Raw genomic sequence first — 22,523 nt, 5'->3', positions numbered from 1 at the left:
TCCGCTCAGCAGCAACGTGACTGTGAACGTTTGTATCCTGGATGAGAATGACAACAGTCCCGCGATCCTCGCGCCCTATTCTGAGCACGGCTCCGTTAACAGTGAGAGCATCCCCTATTCTGCTGAAGCGGGATACTTTGTGGCAAAGATCAGGGCTGTAGACGCAGACTCTGGATACAACGCGCTGCTTTCTTATCACCTGTCTGAGCCCAAAGGAAACAACCTCTTCCGGATCGGAACCAGCACCGGGGAGATCAGGACTAAGAGGAGAATGAGTGACAATGACTGAAAACTCACCCCTTGGTGGTGTTGGTTTCTGATAACGGAGAGCCCTCCCTGTCAGCTACTGTGTCTATTGATGTGGTGGTGGTTGAAAGCACAGCTGACATCCAGACTCAGTTCAGACATGTGCCCATAAAGGAGGAGAGCTTCTCTGATTTGAACCTGTATCTGCTGATCGCCATTGTGTCGGTGTCAGTGATCTTTCTGCTGAGCCTCATCAGTTTAATAGCTGTGAAATGCCACAGGACAGACGGCAGTTTCAGCAGGTACAGCGCCCCAATGATCACCACCCACCCTGACGGGAGCTGGTCTTACTCTAAAGCTACTCAGCAGTATGACGTGTGTTTCAGCTCCGACACACTGAAGAGTGACGTAGTGGTTTTCCCCGCACCGTTTCCGCCTGTAGATGCGGAGCTGATCAGTATAAACGGAGGAGACACTTTCACCAGAACTCAGACTTTACCTAACAAAGACGAGGTAAGAACATTTGTGACGAGTTCTTCTAAAACAGAACAATGCGTTTATAAAAATATAATGCAATTCCTTTACTGCTTTTGAGTCTCAATACATTTTGATATATTAAAACGTAGGCTACATAATGTAGCTCGTCAATGAAAAGTTGCAGTGGGACGATTGGACTTTTTTATTTTTTATTTTACCAGTATCTAGATTGAGTTCTCCGTGGTGCTGAATTACGATTTTGTGCCATTCAGCTGCAAAACACGTTGGTCTCAGGCCTGTTGAAAGCATTGACCTATTGTTTGAAAGGATATAAAGTGTTCTTTGCCTGAAATGAAACAGGGGTCTCCGTGGTGCCAACCTTGCAACCTCGGATGCATGTAGATAGTATCATTCTGCTTGATCTAACATTTGCAATGTCTCCAGAACTGAAATTAGTGAAAAGGCGCTGCCCGTGGTGCTTGACTGTGTGTTGACAATATGTGGTATCTGTACAATCCTGCGGTGAATCAAACTAGTTTCTTTAATTGATGAATCAATCAAAGTATGGTATTTTTAAAATATAACAATTGCACTGTGGAATTTTATTCAATGTAGTTTTCCTCTGTATTATTTGTACTTTAAACAATAGTTCATACAGCCATTGAAATACTGTTCCAGTAAGCCAGGGTTGTCACACTCTAAATATTAAAACAAGTATTTACCTACTAAACCTCACCATTCATATTTTACCCGGTATTTTAAAGTTTTTTTTCTGTCTAATACGCTGGATTGTATTTGCGGACCTATCATTCACCACATGATGTCGCAGGAGACCATGACTGTGTTTGTATAGCTAAAACTCCTCCTCCCTGCATGAGGAAAAATAAATAAATCATCGTGATTGGTCATCAGTGCCACCTCGGAAGGTGCTGTGACGAGAAGAGTAGGAGCTTTCTCACAACAATATTTCTTCGGACGGAAATTTTTGTGCTGAGGATAAATGATCGATTGGATTCAGTTGTTTTGTTGCATCAACAATGTATATTCGACGACAGCAGGATTACGTCTGGATTCACATTGTTGTGTTTCTTTGTATTTGTGACCGGTCTGCTTCGCAGATATCCTACTCGATCTCCGAGGAGGTGAACAAAGGCACGGTAGTGGGGAATATTGCAAAGGATTTAAACCTCAATGTACAGGAACTAGAGACCAGGGATCTACGTATTGTTTCGAGTCACAGTAAGAGATATTTTGACGTGAATTTGCGGACCGGGAACATCTTTGTTGACGAGAGAATAGACAGAGAGGAGCTGTGTCCGAATGTGGTAAAATGCTTGTTAAAAATACAGGCTGTTCTAAACAATCCAATGGCTGCACACCGCATAGAGGTTAATATTTTAGATATAAACGATAATTCGCCTGCTTTCATTGAAAAAACGTATTCTTTGAATATTTCAGAATCATCTTTAACGGGGGAGAGATATCTTCTCCCAATAGCAGTGGATGCGGACATAGGCAGCAACTCAGTGAAGACCTACAAGCTGAGCCAAAATGAACATTTCTCTCTTGATGTACAGAGCGGCGGAGATCACGGTGTGTCTGCTGAGTTAGTGCTGCAGAAAGCTTTAGATCGAGAGAAACAGTCTGTAATTACACTCCTCCTGACCGCTGTAGATGGAGGAAAACCTGCTAAATCGGGGTCATTACAAATCAATGTTAATGTTTTAGATGCGAACGACAATATACCCAATTTCAGCAAATCACTCTATAAAGTGCGTGTGCGTGAAAATACTCCACCTGGAACAGTGGTAATAAAGTTAAATGCAACGGATTTAGATGAGGGCATTAACAGTAAGATCATGTATTCCTTCATCAAACGAGGGAATATTGATCCATCAAATATTTTCGATCTAAATGCAGAAACAGGAGAAATCACTGTGAAGGGTACATTAGATTACGAAGAGACGCCTGCTTATGAAGTCAGAGTTCAAGCTATGGATCAAGGCACCTCTCCTCGTAGTGCACATGCCAAACTGCTGATAGAGATAATTGATGTGAATGACAATGCCCCAGTAATATCGGTGACGTCACTCATGACCCCGGTAAAAGAAGATGCAGAACTGGGGACAATAGTTGCTTTGGTTACAGTGAGTGATAAAGATGGAGGAAACAACGGTGTAACTAACTGTAAGGTAATTGGGTCTGTTCCGTTTAAACTGAAGTCCAACTATAAAAATGACTATTCATTAGTAGTAGATGGACCACTGGACAGAGAAAACACGTCGCTTTACAATGTCACCGTTACAGCCACAGATGAAGGAAATCCGCCTCTGTCCAGTTTCAGGGTCATTACTGTTCACGTTTCTGATGTTAATGATAACGCACCTCGATTTATGGAGCCTGTGATTAATGTTTATGTGAAAGAAAACAGTCCAATCGGCTCTGTTATTTATACAATAAATGCATTTGATCCTGATATGGAAACTAATGCAAAACTGACGTACACATTGTTAGATAGTTATCCAAAAATATTCCAATAACTTCAGTTTTAAACATCAACTCAGAGACTGGAGATATAGTCAGCCTGCAGTCTTTTAACTACGAGGAGTTAAAGACGTTCCAGTTTAAAGTTCAGGCCACAGACTCTGGTGTTCCTCCGCTCAGCAGCAACGTGACTGTGAACGTTTGTATCCTGGATGAGAATGACAACAGTCCCGCGATCCTCGCGCCCTATTCTGAGCACGGCTCCGTTAACAGTGAGAGCATCCCCTATTCTGCTGAAGCGGGATACTTTGTGGCAAAGATCAGGGCTGTAGACGCAGACTCTGGATACAACGCGCTGCTTTCTTATCACCTGTCTGAGCCCAAAGGAAACAACCTCTTCCGGATCGGAACCAGCACCGGGGAGATCAGGACTAAGAGGAGAATGAGTGACAATGACCTGAAAACTCACCCCTTGGTGGTGTTGGTTTCTGATAACGGAGAGCCCTCCCTGTCAGCTACTGTGTCTATTGATGTGGTGGTGGTTGAAAGCACAGCTGACATCCAGACTCAGTTCAGACATGTGCCCATAAAGGAGGAGAGCTTCTCTGATTTGAACCTGTATCTGCTGATCGCCATTGTGTCGGTGTCAGTGATCTTTCTGCTGAGCCTCATCAGTTTAATAGCTGTGAAATGCCACAGGACAGACGGCAGTTTCAGCAGGTACGGCGCCCCAATGATCACCACCCACCCTGACGGGAGCTGGTCTTACTCTAAAGCTACTCAGCAGTATGACGTGTGTTTCAGCTCCGACACACTGAAGAGTGACGTAGTGGTTTTCCCCGCACCGTTTCCGCCTGTAGATGCGGAGCTGATCAGTATAAACGGAGGAGACACTTTCACCAGAACTCAGACTTTACCTAATAAAGACAAGGTGAGTTGTTTGCAGCCTTTTTAAATCATTGCAAGGAATAAAAGCCCATTACGAGCTACCTTTCCTTCACTGAGTGTACTGTAAGGTTATTGTACAGGAGGCCTACCTGCTGTCTGTCAGCAAATTGTCTCTCCTTGCTTTCGCGCAAGACAGATATACCTTAAATAAGACACGCCAATACTTGGAAATGCATTTGCATAGCTTTGAATTTAAACAGTTAACAGTATTCTCTTAAATCGGAAAATAGAGGACATATCCTGCAATCCCGTGTGTAGGGAGTTTTCCATGGTGCTGAAAACATACCGGTGTTAGGTGGGGCTCAAAATCCTTCAACTCTGGCGTGACAAAGTTGAATCATGCTCCTACCCTTTGCTGTCAATTACTTAGGCTGTCAATTCGTAAATTCTTGATGGTTCTTTGTTTTTAAAGTGACTGATGAAAATCAGTTTGTTTATTATCTGCTGAATGGTTGAAGAACAGAACACCGTGACAGTACTGTTTCTATATGGACAGTCCATGCATTTGAACTCATATCTTTAATTTCAGATTGTTTCTAGATACCTCTGTCATTTTTCTGCAGTAATATGTGACTATTTAAGTTAATGGTTAAAGGTAACTTTTAGTAGTGTTTAAAACTTGAAGGTATACAGTTATACGTAGCCCTAGGGTAATATGAGACATAGTGGTTGCAACTCCATTTGTTAAACGTTTTTAATATCTAAGTTGTAACACATGAGGTCGCTGATGACCACATGTTTTTTTGAGCTCGGTATTTTCAGTCTCCTCCTTTCCGTGTGACGCGTCAACCGACTGCGAGTGCTTTGTGAGAGGAACACGAGTGGCGATGAAAAGGAGAGGATCGGAGTGGATGGAATTAAAAATGTTGTCCGGTGAAGTGACATTTTATGGATTAATGTATTTTGTATCTCGTCGGTTTCCTTGAAAGGAGCGATGGGTCGTGAAAGGAATAACGAAATCCTCTGTTGGCTCTTCGTCCTGTTGTTATCTGGCTGGTCTGCTGCTCAAATATCCTACTCTGTTTCCGAGGAGGCGGACAAAGGGACTGTGGTAGGGAATCTCGCAAAGAATTTAAATGTCAACATCCGAGACCTGCAAACGAGGAATCTAAATATCGTCTCTGGTTACAGTAAGAAATACTTCCAGGCAAATTTTAAAACGGGGGATCTGTACGTTAATGAGCGAATAGACCGCGAGGAGCTGTGTCCAAACACGATAAAATGCACACTAAACCTAGAGGCCATACTGAGTGATCCTATGGTACTCCACCGCATTGAGGTGGTAATTGTTGATATTAATGATAACACGCCTACATTCGTCGAGAGGTCATATTCACTTAACATATCTGAAATGTCACCTACGGGCGAGCACTTCTTGCTTCCCCTGGCTATTGATGCAGATACTGGAAGCAATTCAGTAAAGACTTACAGGCTGAGTCCAAATGAGTACTTCTCTCTAGATGTGCAGAGCGGCGAAGAACATAGTGTGTCTGCTGAATTGGTGCTGCTGAAAGCTTTGGATCGTGAAAATCAAGCTGTTATTAAACTGACGCTGACCGCTGTAGATGGAGGAAAGCCTCCTAAAAGCGGAGGCTTACACATAAATGTAAAGGTTCTGGATGCCAATGACAACGCGCCGTCATTTAGTAAAACACTTTACAAGGCACGGGTAAATGAAAATGCGCCACCTGGGTCATTAGTAATTCAACTGAGTGCCACAGATTTAGACGAAGGGGACAACGGAAGGCTCACTTACTCTTTTGTCAAACGGGGAAACTTCAATCCTGCAGATGTGTTTTTAATTAATGCAGAAACCGGGGTGATCACGGTAAAGGGCACTTTGGATTACGAAGCACAGCCAGCTTATGAGATTCATGTTCAAGCAACAGACCAGGGAGGGTTACCTCGGAGTGCTAATGGAAAGCTGCTGGTGGAGGTAGTTGATGTGAACGACAATGCCCCAGAAATTGTGGTGACGTCACTCATGAACCCGGTTAAAGAAGACGCTGACATAGGAAGCGCCGTTGCTTTAGTGACAGTGACTGATAAAGATGGAGGAAAAAACGGCCAGACCGGCTGTAAACTTATTGGTTCGGCACCCTTTAAGCTAAATTCCAATTACAAGAATTATTACTCTTTAGTTGTTGATGCACCTCTTGACAGAGAGGGATGCTCTTTGTACAATGTCACTATTACGGCTACTGATGAAGGGACTCCGCCTCTGTCCAGCACCTGCGTTATAACTGTTCACGTTTCTGATGTCAATGATAACGCGCCTGGTTTCCTTGAACCCGTGATTAACGTTTATGTAAAAGAAAACAGTCCCATTGGAGCTCGAATCTATTCGATAACCGCAGTCGATCCTGATATTAATGAAAACGCTAGGTTGACATACTCAATAGATGGTGATTCAAAAGGTATTCCAATATCTTCAGTTTTAAACATCAACTCAGAGACTGGAGATATAGTCAGCCTGCAGTCTTTTAACTACGAGGAGTTAAAGACGTTTCAGTTTAAAGTTCAGGCCACAGACTCTGGTGTTCCTCCGCTCAGCAGCAACGTGACTGTGAACGTTTGTATCCTGGATGAGAATGACAACAGTCCCGCGATCCTCGCGCCCTATTCTGAGCACGGCTCCGTTAACAGTGAGAGCATCCCCTATTCTGCTGAAGCGGGATACTTTGTGGCAAAGATCAGGGCTGTAGACGCAGACTCTGGATACAACGCGCTGCTTTCTTATCACCTGTCTGAGCCCAAAGGAAACAACCTCTTCCGGATCGGAACCAGCACCGGGGAGATCAGGACTAAGAGGAGAATGAGTGACAATGACTTGAAAACTCACCCCTTGGTGGTGTTGGTTTCTGATAACGGAGAGCCCTCCCTGTCAGCTACTGTGTCTATTGATGTGGTGGTGGTTGAAAGCACAGCTGACATCCAGACTCAGTTCAGACATGTGCCCATAAAGGAGGAGAGCTTCTCTGATTTGAACCTGTATCTGCTGATCGCCATTGTGTCGGTGTCAGTGATCTTTCTGCTGAGCCTCATCAGTTTAATAGCTGTGAAATGCCACAGGACAGACGGCAGTTTCAGCAGGTACAGCGCCCCGATGATCACCACCCACCCTGACGGGAGCTGGTCTTACTCTAAAGCTACTCAGCAGTATGACGTGTGTTTCAGCTCCGACACACTGAAGAGTGACGTAGTGGTTTTCCCCGCACCGTTTCCGCCTGTAGATGCGGAGCTGATCAGTATAAACGGAGGAGACACGTTTACCAGAACTCAGACTTTACCTAACAAAGACAAGGTGAGTTGTTTGTAAAGCAAGAGCATATTTGGTGTCTTTCTACTGATTCTGTCATTACATTTCTGAAAGACGCAATAAGTCATCAGATTTTGGACGTTTTCAATATTTGCTGACTTTCCGTGGTATTGGATGCATGGTTACGAAAGCAAAGAGAACGAAAAGCTAGCAACTGGTGTAACGCTGGATATTGGATATTGTTTGCAGGATAAGCTTCGGAAAAGGTGCCAAATAAAAGCATTTTGAGCAGAGAAACTGGTCAAATGAGATTAGACGTTGTTACTGCTGGCCAGCGAGAACGCTGTCCTTGGTGCTGAAGTCTGGATGGTGTTTTTGCATGCACGAATAAAACCTGCCACGTTTTATTATTTTTTAAATATCATTGACAGACTATATATCCTTTTCTTTAATATGCTTTCCACTGGTAACACACAACTTTTACAGTTTTTCTTTAAACACCATAAAATGCGTTTTATAGTGACCGAGGTTTTGTATAATTTTCCACCGAACTTTCAGCTGTTTTAACCTTCTGGACAAAATCTATATTTCAGTTTAGAATAGCCATGCCTTTATACTTTAACACCAAAATAACAGTTGGTGTCGCTGGAGACCACACTATTCGTGTGGCTCCTTGTTTCCCGGGACTCCTCCTCTCCGTGCGAAGCAGCAGTAGTCCACCAGTGCTTTGTCAGAAAATACAGTAACGTTCACAAGACAGAGAGGGCTTCGTCTGTTATTCACTTAAAGTGTGGACATGTTCGAAAATGCTTATTTCTTGCATTCTGTGGCAGCGATGGGACGCGGAGGATTAACAGTCTCGATTTTGATCCAAATAATAGCTGTGCTTTGTTTGTGTGATTCGTCTACAGCGCAGCTCTCGTTCTCTGTGTCCGAGGAGGTTGACAAAGGAACGGTTGTGGGAAATCTCGCTAAGGATTTACAAATTAACCTTCACGAACTGGAAAAACGGGATTTACGAGTTGTATCTGGGAATTCTAAGAAATATTTCGACGTGGATTTAAAAACTGGTTCTCTATATGTTTGCGATAGGATTGATCGTGAAGCGCTCTGTCGAAATATGGCAAAATGTTCCCTGAATATTGAAGCCATTCTGAGCAACCCCATGCATCTGCATCGCATAGAGGTACAGATTATTGATATCAATGACAATGCACCATATTTTCGTGAAAATGAGAAGACTTTCAATATTTCGGAATCTTCTTTTACCGGGGAGAGGTATCTACTTCCAATGGCAAATGACGCAGACACGGGCAGTAACTCTGTAAAAAGCTACAAGCTGAGTCCAAATGAGTATTTCTCACTGGACGTACAGAGCGGCGGACAACACAGTGAGTCTGCTGAGTTAGTGCTCCAGAAATCCTTAGATAGGGAGAAACAGTCTGTTATCCACCTTACTTTAACTGCTCTGGACGGAGGAAAACCTGCTCGATCAGGGACATTAAAAATAATGGTACATGTTATGGATATAAATGACAATGCTCCGGTATTTAGTCAGCCTCTGTATAAAGCCCAGGTCACTGAAAACGCTCCATTTCAGACATCAATCCTGACTGTAAGTGCTAGAGATTTAGATGATGGAATAAATAGTGAGATTGTGTATTCATTTATTGAGAGGGGAAATTTCAATCCGGAAGCTGTGTTCTCCATAAATCCAGACACAGGGGAAATAACAGTGACTGGAAAAGTAGACTATGAAGAGAATGCAGCATATGATATTCGTGTACAGGCAAGAGATAAAGGTACGCCTTCTAGAAGTGTGCATGGTAAAGTGTTAGTGGAAGTAATTGATGTTAATGACAACACACCTGAAGTTATTATCACCTCTCTTATGAGCCCAGTTAAAGAGGACGCTGAGGTAGGGACAGTGGTGGCTTTGGTTACAGTGACTGACAAAGATGGGGGCAATAATGGTCTCACCAGTGCAAAAATTCTCGGGATGGTGCCTTTTAAACTCAAGCTAAACTACAAAAATTATTATTCATTAACTGTCGAGGGACCTCTTGACAGAGAGAGTGTTTCTCAATATAATGTCACCGTCATGGCCACTGATGAAGGCACCCCACCTCTCTCCAGCTCCAGTGTTATTCCTGTTCAAATTTCTGATGTGAATGACAACGCCCCTCTGTTCTCAGAGCCCGTGATAAATGTATATGTGAAAGAGAATAGTGCAGTGGGAGCAACTATCGTCACCATAACTGCAGTTGATCCTGATATAGAGAAAAATGCTAAAGTAACATATTCATCACTACATGGAAATTCAAAAAGTATTCCAATAACTTCAGTTGTAAACATCAACTCAGAGACTGGAGATATAGTCAGCCTGCAGTCTTTTAACTACGAGGAGTTAAAGACGTTCCAGTTTAAAGTTCAGGCCACAGACTCTGGTGTTCCTCCGCTCAGCAGCAACGTGACTGTGAACGTTTGTATCCTGGATGAGAATGACAACAGTCCCGCGATCCTCGCGCCCTATTCTGAGCACGGCTCCGTTAACAGTGAGAGCATCCCCTATTCTGCTGAAGCGGGATACTTTGTGGCAAAGATCAGGGCTGTAGACGCAGACTCTGGATACAACGCGCTGCTTTCTTATCACCTGTCTGAGCCCAAAGGAAACAACCTCTTCCGGATCGGAACCAGCACCGGGGAGATCAGGACTAAGAGGAGAATGAGTGACAATGACTTGAAAACTCACCCCTTGGTGGTGCTGGTTTCTGATAACGGAGAGCCCTCCCTGTCAGCTACTGTGTCTATTGATGTGGTGGTGGTTGAAAGCACAGCTGACATCCAGACTCAGTTCAGACATGTGCCCATAAAGGAGGAGAGCTTCTCTGATTTGAACCTGTATCTGCTGATCGCCATTGTGTCGGTGTCAGTGATCTTTCTGCTGAGCCTCATCAGTTTAATAGCTGTGAAATGCCACAGGACAGACGGCAGTTTCAGCAGGTACAGCGCCCCAATGATCACCACCCACCCTGACGGGAGCTGGTCTTACTCTAAAGCTACTCAGCAGTATGACGTGTGTTTCAGCTCCGACACACTGAAGAGTGACGTAGTGGTTTTCCCCGCACCGTTTCCGCCTGTAGATGCGGAGCTGATCAGTATAAACGGAGGAGACACGTTTACCAGAACTCAGACTTTACCTAATAAAGACAAGGTAAGGGTGACGACACATAAAGCACAAGGCCTCCAGTAACTTACAGTCTGATGTGATTTTATTCCTAAAGCAGCTGACCATGTAGGGACCACAGTGAAAATAAGTCTTAGCCTTTATTGTGTTGTTTTTGACAGTTGTGTAGGCGTGTGTGTTCTACTGTACGTCTCATAATGCCAATATAAGATGACTCATCTGTGTCAGTATTGTAAAAATATAATCTTAATTTATTCATTGTGGACTGTTGGTCAGATACTTTCGCCCTTGTTAGCATTTTTCTCATTCCTCTTTAAATAAATAGGCTCCTACTCCCTTTTCAGGTGATTCAAATCAACATGGATTTTGGGTGACTTAATTTCCCCATAAAGTTTAAGATTTAATTACTTCTTGTCTTTTCATTTTATATTGCTTCTGACTTCAACATTACCAAGAGATGTCGCTCTCAGCTCACAGAGTTGAAGTACTTATTTTCTCTGCGACGCTCCTCCCTTTTCGTCTAAGAGGGGTTTGTAATTCTTTGTTCGTCTATAGCAGTCTAGAACATCCTCTCTGCTTTGAGGGGCTCTGATCTAAATTGCTGAGAAATGTTACCTCTCGAGTGATTTGGAATCCACTTGTTTATCAGGCTATGTACAGGATGCAACAAGGGAATATTTTTCGACATTGGATTTATTTTTTATTCCATGTATCTCACTTATGGAGTCTCGAAGCAGCACAGATTGTGTATTCTGTTACGGAAGAATCGATTCCGGGTACCACTGTGGGGAATTTGGCGAAGGACTTACACCTAGACGTACAAGAATTGGGAACTCGAGGTTTTCAGATTTCAGGACCTAACACGAAGTATTTCGAAGTAAATGTTAAAACTGGGATACTTTTAGTGAAAGACAGAATAGACAGAGAGGAGCTCTGTTCTCGTAATGTGAAGTGTTCTCTGGAAGTGGAAGCCATTGTTAACTCTCCGCTGAATCTCTATCGCTTTGAGGTTAAACTTTTGGATATAAATGACAATGCACCCTCTTTTCGGATACCGGGAATTGTTTTGAACGTGTCAGAGTCCGCTTTCCCCGGTGAAAGATTTGCATTACCAAAGGCATTCGATGCAGATGTCGGTAGTTATTCCGTTAAGGTCTACAAGCTGAGTCAAAATGAACATTTCAGCCTGGACGTGCAGAATGGTGGAGAGCCGACAATGTCCGCTGAAATGGTGCTGCAGAAAGCCTTAGACCGTGAGAAACAGCCTGTTATCAAACTAACACTGACAGCTGTAGATGGAGGAAAACCCCCTAAATCAGGCACTTTGCACATTTCCGTTAATGTGCAAGACGTGAATGATAATATTCCAATTTTTGACAAGCCATTGTACAAAGCCAGAGTGCCCGAGAACACGCCGCTCGGTGCCACCGTAGTTTCTGTGCATGCTCGGGATCTAGATGAGGGTCATAACGGAGAAATACAGTATTCGTTTATCAACCAAGACAATGATAACGATGTCTATAAATTTTCCATTAATCCCATGACAGGCGAGATTACGGTAAAGGGCGAATTGGATCACGAAAAAAGCAATGCCGTTGAAATCCGTGTCCAAGCGAAAGACAAAGGGTCAAGTCCAAGAGCATCTCACTGTAAAGTACTCGTTGAAATTACCGATGTTAATGACAATCCACCAGTAATATCAGTAACATCTTTAGTCAACGTAGTGAGGGAAGACGCACCCCTAGACACAATGGTGGGACTTATAACGGTGAGAGATAATGACGCAGAAAAAAATGGGCTTGTTCAGGTTAGAATAATTGATTCGGTGCCATTTACAATTAAGAACACATATAAGAACCATTATTCTTTGGTCGTAGACGGAACTCTAGACAGAGAAAGAGCTTCTCAATACAATGTGACAATAACAGCGACTGACGAAGGGGTCCCACCTCTTTCCGGGACAAGCGTTATTACAGTCCACGTTTCTGATGTCAATGACAACGCACCTCGTTTTAAAGAGCCTGTGATAAACCTTTTTGTCAAAGAGAACAGTCCCGTAGGCGCTGTTATCTATACTATGACTGCAGATGATCCGGATGTAGATGAGAATGCAAAAGTAACTTTTTCAGTAATGACTAATAATCACAAAAACAATGTAATAGGGTCACTAATAAACGTCAACTCAGAGACTGGAGATATAGTCAGCCTGCAGTCTTTTAACTTCGAGGAGTTAAAAACGTTTCAGTTCAAAGTTCAGGCCACAGACTCTGGTGTTCCTCCGCTCAGCAGCAACGTGACTGTGAACGTTTGTATCCTGGATGAGAATGACAACAGTCCCGCGATCCTCGCGCCTTATTCTGAGCACGGCTCCGTTAACAGTGAGAGCATCCCCTATTCTGCTGAAGCGGGATACTTTGTGGCAAAGATCAGGGCTGTAGACGCAGACTCTGGATACAACGCGCTGCTTTCTTATCACCTGTCTGAGCCCAAAGGAAACAACCTCTTCCGGATCGGAACCAGCACCGGGGAGATCAGGACTAAGAGGAGAATGAGTGACAATGACCTGAAAACTCACCCCTTGGTGGTGCTGGTTTCTGATAACGGAGAGCCCTCCCTGTCAGCTACTGTGTCTATTGATGTGGTGGTGGTTGAAAGCACAGCTGACATCCAGACTCAGTTCAGACATGTGCCCATAAAGGAGGAGAGCTTCTCTGATTTGAACCTGTATCTGCTGATCGCCATTGTGTCGGTGTCAGTGATCTTTCTGCTGAGCCTCATCAGTTTAATAGCTGTGAAATGCCACAGGACAGACGGCAGTTTCAGCAGGTACAGCGCCCCAATGATCACCACCCACCCTGACGGGAGCTGGTCTTACTCTAAAGCTACTCAGCAGTATGACGTGTGTTTCAGCTCCGACACAATGAAGAGTGACGTAGTGGTTTTCCCCGCACCGTTTCCGCCTGTAGATGCGGAGCTGATCAGTATAAACGGAGGAGACACTTTCACCAGAACTCAGACTTTACCTAACAAAGACAAGGTAAGATGGAATCCTTAACGAGTTGATAGTTTTGTAACTTACACCGTATCCTCCAGTACAAAACATAGTGGCACTATGCAGAAGAAGTGTTTCCTAATATGTGTTTCTGTAGCATGCTTGCCCCTCCTTCTCTGCCTGCTGGCACTGGCGCTATCCATGGTACTGAAGTCGCCGAGGGCCTTTTACAGCCTCTATGTCACAGCAGTATGCTCGTTTTGACAAAGCCTAATATCACATCCAAGTTATAACTTGGATAGCTAGATAATGGTTGAAAACAATAACAACTGAACATATCGTTGTATTATATTGTATTTATACAGTGCAAAACTGTGTCCTAATGGCATAACATAATCATAATGAATTGCTTTCTGTCATCTCAGTGTCAACACAGTGCTCTGTTGCACTGACCTGAAAGCAAAGGAGCACTTGATGTAGTTTCGAACCAACATTTGAATCACACTTTTCTTCAATATTCACTGATTACTAAATTTTGGCCGACCTACATTGTAAAATTGTTGTCAGAAAGCAGAGTGTCTTGTAAAAGTGAGTGAGAGAAAGACTAGAAGGAGACTGTTTGTCTACTGCACTTGGGTCTGCTGCAGCTAACGACAAGCTCAGGTAAATTCACCAAAAATGTTGCCATCTTCTGAGCAGCGTCAGTATTACTCACAGTCAGTAGGCTTGAAAAGTGGTTCTGAAAAGTTAACGTTAGTCAACTTGGATTCACAGCAGTCACTGCAAAACCATTCATTCATGTATTGAAACGCTACGTTAAAGCATCTTCTCAAACCACCTTCTCGTGTATCATAACCCACTTCTCCAACATTTATCCGTTTTTCCAGATATTAAATTTCTTTACAACATAATGTTAGCTAAACACACTACTTCCGCCCTGCTACATGGCCTCCATATGGCACCAAAGCTCAGCTGAAAGTAGCTTCTTATTTAACCAGTAGCCTAATTTAGCTACTAGTAAACCGGGGATTGTTTGAAACAGACTCGGCGTAGGCTTAACGTTACATTTCAGCTGCAGAAAATGCAAGGCTGGTTATGAGAAATTTCTATCCTGAGAAGTTTGGAGCACACAAAACTCTTGATATGTATGGCCCATTACTTAACGATTGTATGTTGAAAACCCAGTCTTACCGGAGAGGAGTTGAACTTCTTGGCAACTTTTCAGGCGAAACAAGTAAATCCCAAGCAGGGCACCGTTTCAGAAAGCGGGATTAGTGGAAATGAGTATGTCAAGCCTGGTTTCTGGAACAGGGCCCATGTGTTAATGTGACATAAACACAACTTGGTCTCAGTGAGGACAAAGGATTTCCATAATGTCAACAAACCACTTCTTCGCTCACCATCTTGCTGGTCAACGACCAGGACAGTGCTCTCATGACTGGCACAGGTGGCTCGATGCTGAATTTCAACCATTTTGGTAGTGGCTAGCGTTTGCAATCGGCCACAAGTGAGGACATTTTGGACTTCACATGGGTTGTATATTGTTTTAGCTAACATGGAAATCACTATAGTCATAGTTTGAGGTTTTATTTTGTTACTTTACAAGTGACTTTCTATTGACACTTAGGCTATCTCATATCAAGTAGGCTCTTGGTCTGTTGAGGTAACTTTTGATAAATGTTTGGCGAATTACAAACCCTTCCTCTTTAATATGAAAGAGTTCATGGCTAGTCTGGAAAACCAAAGTTTAAGACAGCTAGTGAGCAGCTTTTTTAAAGATCTCTGGTGACCTAGTTTATTTCCATGTTTTGTGAAACCAGGAAATAGACCAGACCCAGTAGTTAACATGTTTTGTGAAGAGAGCCATCTGTGGCATTGGACTTGGTAATTATTTACAGCAGCTATATGTCTTGGGTGGGAGGGTGTTTTGATTCACTTTAGTTTGGATGGCTAGCCTACACATTTGGCCTATATTGTCTGGTTGTTCTAGTCAGTTGAACAAATGTGTGTGGACCAACAGGTTTCAGGGCACTGTCTTACTCTCAAATGGACTGGAGCTCTTCTTTTCACTAATAGTTATAATCACGAGGCAAATTTGTTATAGAAGATGTCTTGTTCTTATTGCTTTCCTTGTTTTAATGCAGTTAGCTGATGTATCTTTTCTTGTTCAGATTGTGTTGTTAAAAACCTTGCACATCCACATAGGAGTTTTCTTCAGTTAGTTCTCAGGTCAGGTGGAAGTCATTGAGGAGTTGTGCTGGGAATTATATGAGGCACATTCATAGGCCTTTTTCACAGCAGACATTTTCACTTGTCATAGAAAAAGCAGGCATTGCTAATAACATTAAACATGGCTCTGTTCTGTGTCCAGCAGCTCAAGTCAGCTGTCGTTAAATGTTATTAGCTATGTTCATGCCCATAAGAATGATCCAGGTGTAATTTGTCACACTTCCTGTCTTGAAAGGAGGTCTGTTAAGCAAAATAAGTGAAAACACCTGGCTTGGAACTGTAGTTGGTTCTCTAATCTGGAATAATCTTTTGTTTTGTCTGTCTTTGATATTACTCTGCTCATTTTTGTTCTACTCTTGCAATTGCATATGTTTCTCCTGAGATATTTCCAGGTTCTCTGGAGTCACACATTATCCTTCCTGTTATTCACCATTAGAGCTTTTAATTCTCTGCTGTTTGTACTAATATATCTTAATTCTACCCAGAGCAAATACTAATTTTGTTAAGTATGCAAGTATGCAAAATCTTTTTTACGCCATGCCCCCTTGTCTTAATATTACAGGTGTGAAAACTGCACATCAGTACCCAGTATTGTAAAATACAGATATACTTTTAGAGGGCAGTGTGTTATAGAGTGCACATGTAATAATATATTTTGCACAAGAATCATACACCATGTCCCCATTTCTTTGACTGGGCAACATAAAGACGTACATGATATTATTCATTTCATGCCTGCTCCTTTTTCTCTTCCTCCATGCTGTCAGCCCTCTTTCCCCTCCCCCTCTCCTTCACAAGCACTCCCTGAGAAGGGGAGCAGCTGAGAGAGCTAAAAGGGAATTAATGTCCAGCTCTGCAGACATGTGTGCTATCAGCCTTGGAGCACTGTAAACACGATCTAATATACTTTCATTAACATCCTTAAAGTGAAGCAACCCAGATCGGCTCATGTCAAGTACAACAGATGCGCCGCCTGCATTGAATTCAGTGGTTAAATTTAGTTTTTGTCCCCCCCGTACATTCCCGTGATATATATAGCCAAATGATGTTATTACTGCTCCTAATTGCTGGAAGGTGTTCAGATATTCCCGGTTAAGCTCACTGTACATTGTGTTGTAGTCGATGCTTTGAGTCAGTCAGACGATGTGACCTCATTTCAGGGAGTGGTACAGCACAAACAAGCATGGTGTGCTCTGTCATAACTCCGCTCGTTGTGTGAAAGACTGAACCAGGGCATTCTGCGCTCTCAAACAGACCTTTCATATTGCAGGCAATGCGTATCGGCCATGTGAAGCTTGTAAGTGGGTCAGCGTGTTAAAGATGGCAGCGCGCTACATGCGCCATTTCAATGAACCTGTTCGGTTGCCACGCTATTTATCGGACATGTCTCTGCTGCATGCACATGCACTCCATACTGTGGGTCCTGAAAGAAAGCCTGGAGCTGTCTCTGCGTAAAAGTGGATCGGTATGTGTTTTGTACGCTGCAGCTCTCTGTGAACGTGAGAGAGAGGGGGGATGGGCAGGTAATTTTCCGCTACTCGCTGCAGCAGCAGCAGGGAGCTTCAGTACCGATCGAGGTATCAGCTCCGCTCGGCTCAGCTCTGCGGCTGGGCGGGGCCGACAGCACCTACTGTCAATCACATCCAAACCGGTTGGGCGGGGCAAAGGGCCAGGGCGGATGAGGAGGAGAGGCTTTTATCCGTGCAACCATCAGAGAACATCGTGTGTCGGTGTGTTACGGTCTATATTTTTAAATGGAGATGCGTGTTTGCATACAGCAGAAATTGCTTGCTGTGGGTGTTTTATATATATATATATATATACCACGATGATGACATTAATAATAATATTTACACATTGAAGAACTACTGAGGGAGCTATAACTTTCGTCAGTATGCATAAGATGATAACTTGGGGTTTAGAGTGTGTATCCGATAAAAGCTTTCGACTCTGCCTCCCCCTGTGCTGCGAAATGCATTAAATTATTGATTCTCTAGTACATTATCTTGGTTGAGGCAGACAGCTAAGTGGTTCACAACTCAGATATTGCAGTCCTACAGTAGAGGCATCCACCTAAGTCATTTTGGTGGATTACACAGATGGGTTCAACAGATGGGCCAAAAGCATGACGTAGAAATGTTCCTACCTCACCAGTTTTAATACAACGTGACATAGCAGCACGGTGGTTAAAATAACTTGTATTATTTCTTCTTTATTTATCCCCATTGCCTGTCTGTATGTCATTCACAGAAGTCTTATGTAGCACTTCCTGTTTTTCTCCTTTACAAGGGTGTGTCCTTTGTGTGATGGAGGTTAGAGCTACTATGTGTGGTTGCCATGGATACTGTTCTCAGCCTTAATAAAATGATAAACTAGTCTGTTTCCAGGGAGCTGCCAGTATACCCACCCCCACCCAGACATCTATCCCAGCATGTGTTGCATGCAAGCAGGAAGGAAACAGGGTGGACACAATGTGAGGCAGGAGAGATGGAGGGAGAGACAAAGAGAAGAGATGCAAATCAAGATTTACACCATCTTGAGCAGAAATGCCAAGTCAGACGAAGGGTAAAGGGAAGTAAGCAAGCGAGGGGAAAAGTGTGTTTGAGATTAGAGAATCGGTTCTAAAAAGGGAGAGGGTTTTAGAGGAAGTCACAAATACAGCAGCCCAGACTCAAGCCTTCAGCGTAAGATTGTGAGAAAAACTGGAGCTTCTGAGGATGAGATGGACAAAAAGCACATTAAATACATGCCCTGCAGCTGAGTGGGAACATCACAGGCTTACCATTGGTCACAGATAAAAGGAAGAACTTATCACCACCCCTCCCCTTCTCCCCCACTTCCACCAACCCGTTCTCCATCCATGCTCCCTCTTAGTGGCATCAGGATGTTGTTGCAGTCATTAGATTAGCTTTGTCATGCTCAGAACCATGGATTCCATCCTCTCCCATCCCAGCAAGGATAAAAAGCCAGGGCATCCTAAGAGGGAAGTATCCAAAGCCTGCCTGCTTTTCCTGATAGCTTTGTTCAGTGCCACAACAAGAATCTGTTTGATTTATGCACAGGCTGAACCAGGACAACCAAGGAACTGTTTAACCCTTGCAGGGGCCCAAAGGGAGGGATTTGTGCTGCTGCTTTTGATTCTCTCATGCCCTTTATTTTTGAAAGCAAGGTACACAAGGGATCAGCACAAACAAATATACCCAGAGAATTCCTCCTCCACCCGCTTAATGTGTTCACCTGAGTAAAAGGATTGTGGTTTCAGTGGGACTTTTGTTTCAGAGATTTAAAAATGGGAAAGTTCTTTTGCGTGTGTATAGAGAAAAGTATGATGAGAGGGAAGTATGAGAACACGGCTTTCTCATAGTAATATAAACCTATTTATTAAATACCATTCAGTCACTTTTTTTCTAATACGATTGACCAAACCAGTGTTTTCGAATTTTTATTTTATTTTATTTGAAATAGTGATAAAGTGATTGCCAGCTAAACTAGAGCTTGTGGTATCTTATTTGTAATCAAAGGTTGCTATTTCTTTTTCGGGTGAGGTTAACAATAGCCTTAAACAAATGCTTGCATTCAGCTGGCTTTGTTCTAGACAGCATTTTGCACTAGACTCCTTTTTAAGTGTGTGTGTGATGTATATCTAACACATTAATGTTAAATTTATTTTTGTTTTAGTTTTCATAAATATACATATGACTTGCCATTGTATTATTGCAGTTATACTGTAGATTCTGCTTCATACTGCTCTTTCTCTTCTTACCTCTGGAGGGTGCCTTGCCTTATATCTGTCTTTATCCACTGCGGTCACTGTATTGGAAATGAGAGAGAAAATGACTGCCACTGCAATGTGACGTCTGTGCCCTTCTTTGCTCTTTCTCTCTCACCCTCCCTCACTCTCTCTCTCTTTTTCTCTCTCACACACACAAACATAGCTGGGATTATGGTTTAGTGCTTTGGCTTAATGAGAAAGCCTGTGTGGATGGGCAGTGGGGTGATGATCATGGGTCCAACCCTTGTACTACCGATTTGATCCAACAGAGGGACCAATTTCACTGTCTTCCTCTCTTCCCTCTTTTTCAGCCTGCTTCTCCCACACATACATAAAGATTATATTTTCAATGCTATTGAAGAAGCATAAGAAGATACTTCATTGTCACATACACATACATGCTGCAAAATTCATTCTCTGCATTTAACCCATCCCTTGAAGGGAGCTGCGGGCAGCCACTGTACAGCGCCCGGGGACCAACTCCAGATTGAGATGCCGTGCCGGTTCAAAACGGCACTGACTGGAGAACCTACCTAACATGTTTTTGATGGTGGGGAAAACCGGAGAAAACCCACGCACACGGGGAGAACATGTAAACTCCACACAGAAAGGCCGGGGCAACCAGGGTTTGAACCCGTGACCTTCTTGCTGTGAGGAGACAGCGCTAGCCATTGCAGAGGCACAACTAATAAACAATTATTGGGAGACTTATGCTGAAGATACTGTTTTGTTGTCATACCTATTTTATATTTTGTCATTATTCCTCTTTTCTGACAAGAACTGCATTTTAATTTTATATATTCCATGACCACACCCACCAAGGGTAGCCTTGATCTTTAAAATACTTTATTTTGTGAGACATTTATTTAGGATGTGGTCTTGTCTAAGAAAGGGCCTGTTTTGTAATTTTCTTATTTAAGTGTGTCTTTTTCAAAGCAGCCATCCTGACACCACAGAGACTGCTGCCCACCTATACCGATATGGGTGTTAATAATAATGTTTTCCCTCTTTATCTAAATGCTTTAAAGCAAGGCAGATAAGGAACTGTACCTGTGAATCAGTAGGGGTTGTCAGTATAACCTAAAAGCCCTTGATGGCTGTTCCTGCCATTTAAGAATAAAGAGAGGAAACAATAGCGAAAGATGTTTTGACATTCATTCAGACAAAACAATTCTGTCCTTGGACATCATTTGCATTTTTACAGTTGTGTTTTACAACACAGAGAGAATGAAAGAGAGAGAGAGAGCACAAATGTCCTTTAAGTTTGCATGACTGCCTCTGTTTGTGTATGTGTTGACTGAGGGGGTGACGTAAAGAGTCCTGCTTCATAATGGCCCAGCCGTGACCCCTTCCTCCGTGGATCTCTGCTGCCATCTGACTCATAAAAAACTGGGGGTTTCCAGATAACAGACTCTTCGGGGAAGTGATATGAATGGCTTTTAGAGTGGTCGCTTACAGTATTAATGAGGTTGAGTCTTAGTGAAGAGAATGTTATTAATATGGTGGCCATCTTGCATAATTAATGTAACGGGATGTTAATATTGTGGCAGAGAGGATGAACAAAGAGGCAGTCTCAATTTTTAAAATCTGAATTATTTCTCTTCCCCATATCTGTCACTGGCCTAGCTGTATAAAAACACAGTTTCCACTTAAGACCCCAGTATGCCCCTCAGCCAGCCCTCAGCAGGAACAGCAGATATCTGACAGAGGTGCAGCTGGAGACACTCCAGAGTGGAAAGAGTAGGAGAGATGCTTGGGGAAAGGCAGAATATGGTGGAAGGGGTTTGAGAATTCAAAAAAAATGTCAAGGTCACGTTTAAATTAATTGATTGGGCAAACAAAGTTCTGACAACCTGTGTTTTTAATACAAGATGCGGTAAAAAAAAAAATAAATAAACACCACTTAGCCAATTAGCTGTTTGAAATCAGTGTTTGTTGATGTGTAACAACCGTCTGTCTGCTGGTGGAATAATGGTGATCGCTTTATCTGCAGCACCCTTGAGTGAAAAATGAAATAATCCACAGCTCAGCGGCTAGCAATTAACGCTGGAACAGATGGGCCTATTTGAAACAGGTATGAGAGAGCTGTAAGGTATCAAGGACATCCGAAGAGGAGAGGGAGGAAAGGAGGCGAATGACCGAGACATACCTGCAAAGGTCATGTAGTGTGTAAATCTAAAACTGTGTTTGTTATTGACGAGATAAGCGTCGCCTGTTTTCATTTTTGTGTCATTGCCAAATGACCACGCGTCCCACCGGGAACATCCGCTAAATGTCAAGGTTAGCGTGGCAGACCGTACAAGCTGATCATCAGAGACCTAGCCCCGGTTGAAAGAAACACTGTCTTATCACCGCAGCACAGTTTAGGACAATAATGCAGAGAGAGAAACCAATGGCAAAAATAGTAACCCCTCAAAACATTTTGCAGAAGCGCTGCAAATATATGCAAGAATAAATATTCATGACATCATCTGAATTAGCTACACATTATACAACATGCACGGTTTGTTGTTGTTACAGTTATACCACGATATCACAAATTAAGTATTTATAAACGCATTGTATGTGGAAGGGCTTTTTGTGTGGAGCTGATAATGTGTCTTCTTTCAAGGGACATTTGGCTGCTTCACCCATTCCCCATTTTGCCACCTCCTACTCGTCGCCTCGGAGTGTGAAGAGTCGCTCTGTATCTACCCATCCACTAGCAGCATCCGAGTGAGTCACTGTCTTCTCCCCGTTTCCCGGGATGCCAAGCGCTGTCATCGCCGTGGGCAGACCGGGCGTGGGTGAGAGTGGCAGCGCACCATGAGGAAAAAAAGATTATGTGGGCGGTGGAGGCTCAGCTTGGCCTAGTGGCCGCGGTGAATCAAGAAAGGCTCAGGGTCTCACAAGGCCACTTCTTCACAGCATAACTTGTTTAAAGCGTGGC

General features: G+C 43.2%; 2 protein-coding genes across 2 annotated transcripts; both read left to right on the top strand.

The window, feature by feature from the left end:
- The first annotated feature begins 1,619 nt into the window (after window positions 1-1,619).
- On the top strand, window positions 1,620-3,402 carry LOC119889278 (protocadherin gamma-C3-like). Its single transcript, XM_038700183.1, has one exon. It carries the CDS (start codon window positions 1,761-1,763, stop codon window positions 3,261-3,263), a length of 1,503 nt encoding a protein of 500 aa, XP_038556111.1. The 5' UTR covers window positions 1,620-1,760; the 3' UTR covers window positions 3,264-3,402.
- Window positions 3,403-3,425: 23 nt separating this feature from the next.
- On the top strand, window positions 3,426-8,268 carry LOC119888408 (protocadherin alpha-10-like). The gene is made up of 4 exons (XM_038698966.1): window positions 3,426-3,479; window positions 3,527-4,138; window positions 5,189-7,459; window positions 8,248-8,268. The coding sequence occupies exons 1-4, from the start codon at window positions 3,426-3,428 to the stop codon at window positions 8,266-8,268; spliced, it is 2,958 nt and encodes a 985-aa protein (XP_038554894.1).
- The last annotated feature ends 14,255 nt before the right edge of the window (window positions 8,269-22,523 follow it).

This window comes from Micropterus salmoides, unplaced genomic scaffold (assembly GCF_014851395.1).
Source record: "Micropterus salmoides isolate LMB-PRFRI ecotype aquatic unplaced genomic scaffold, ASM1485139v1 Ms_hic_scaffold_5, whole genome shotgun sequence".
NCBI lineage: Eukaryota > Metazoa > Chordata > Actinopteri > Centrarchiformes > Centrarchidae > Micropterus > Micropterus salmoides.
This window is presented reverse-complemented; position numbering and strand designations above follow the sequence as displayed.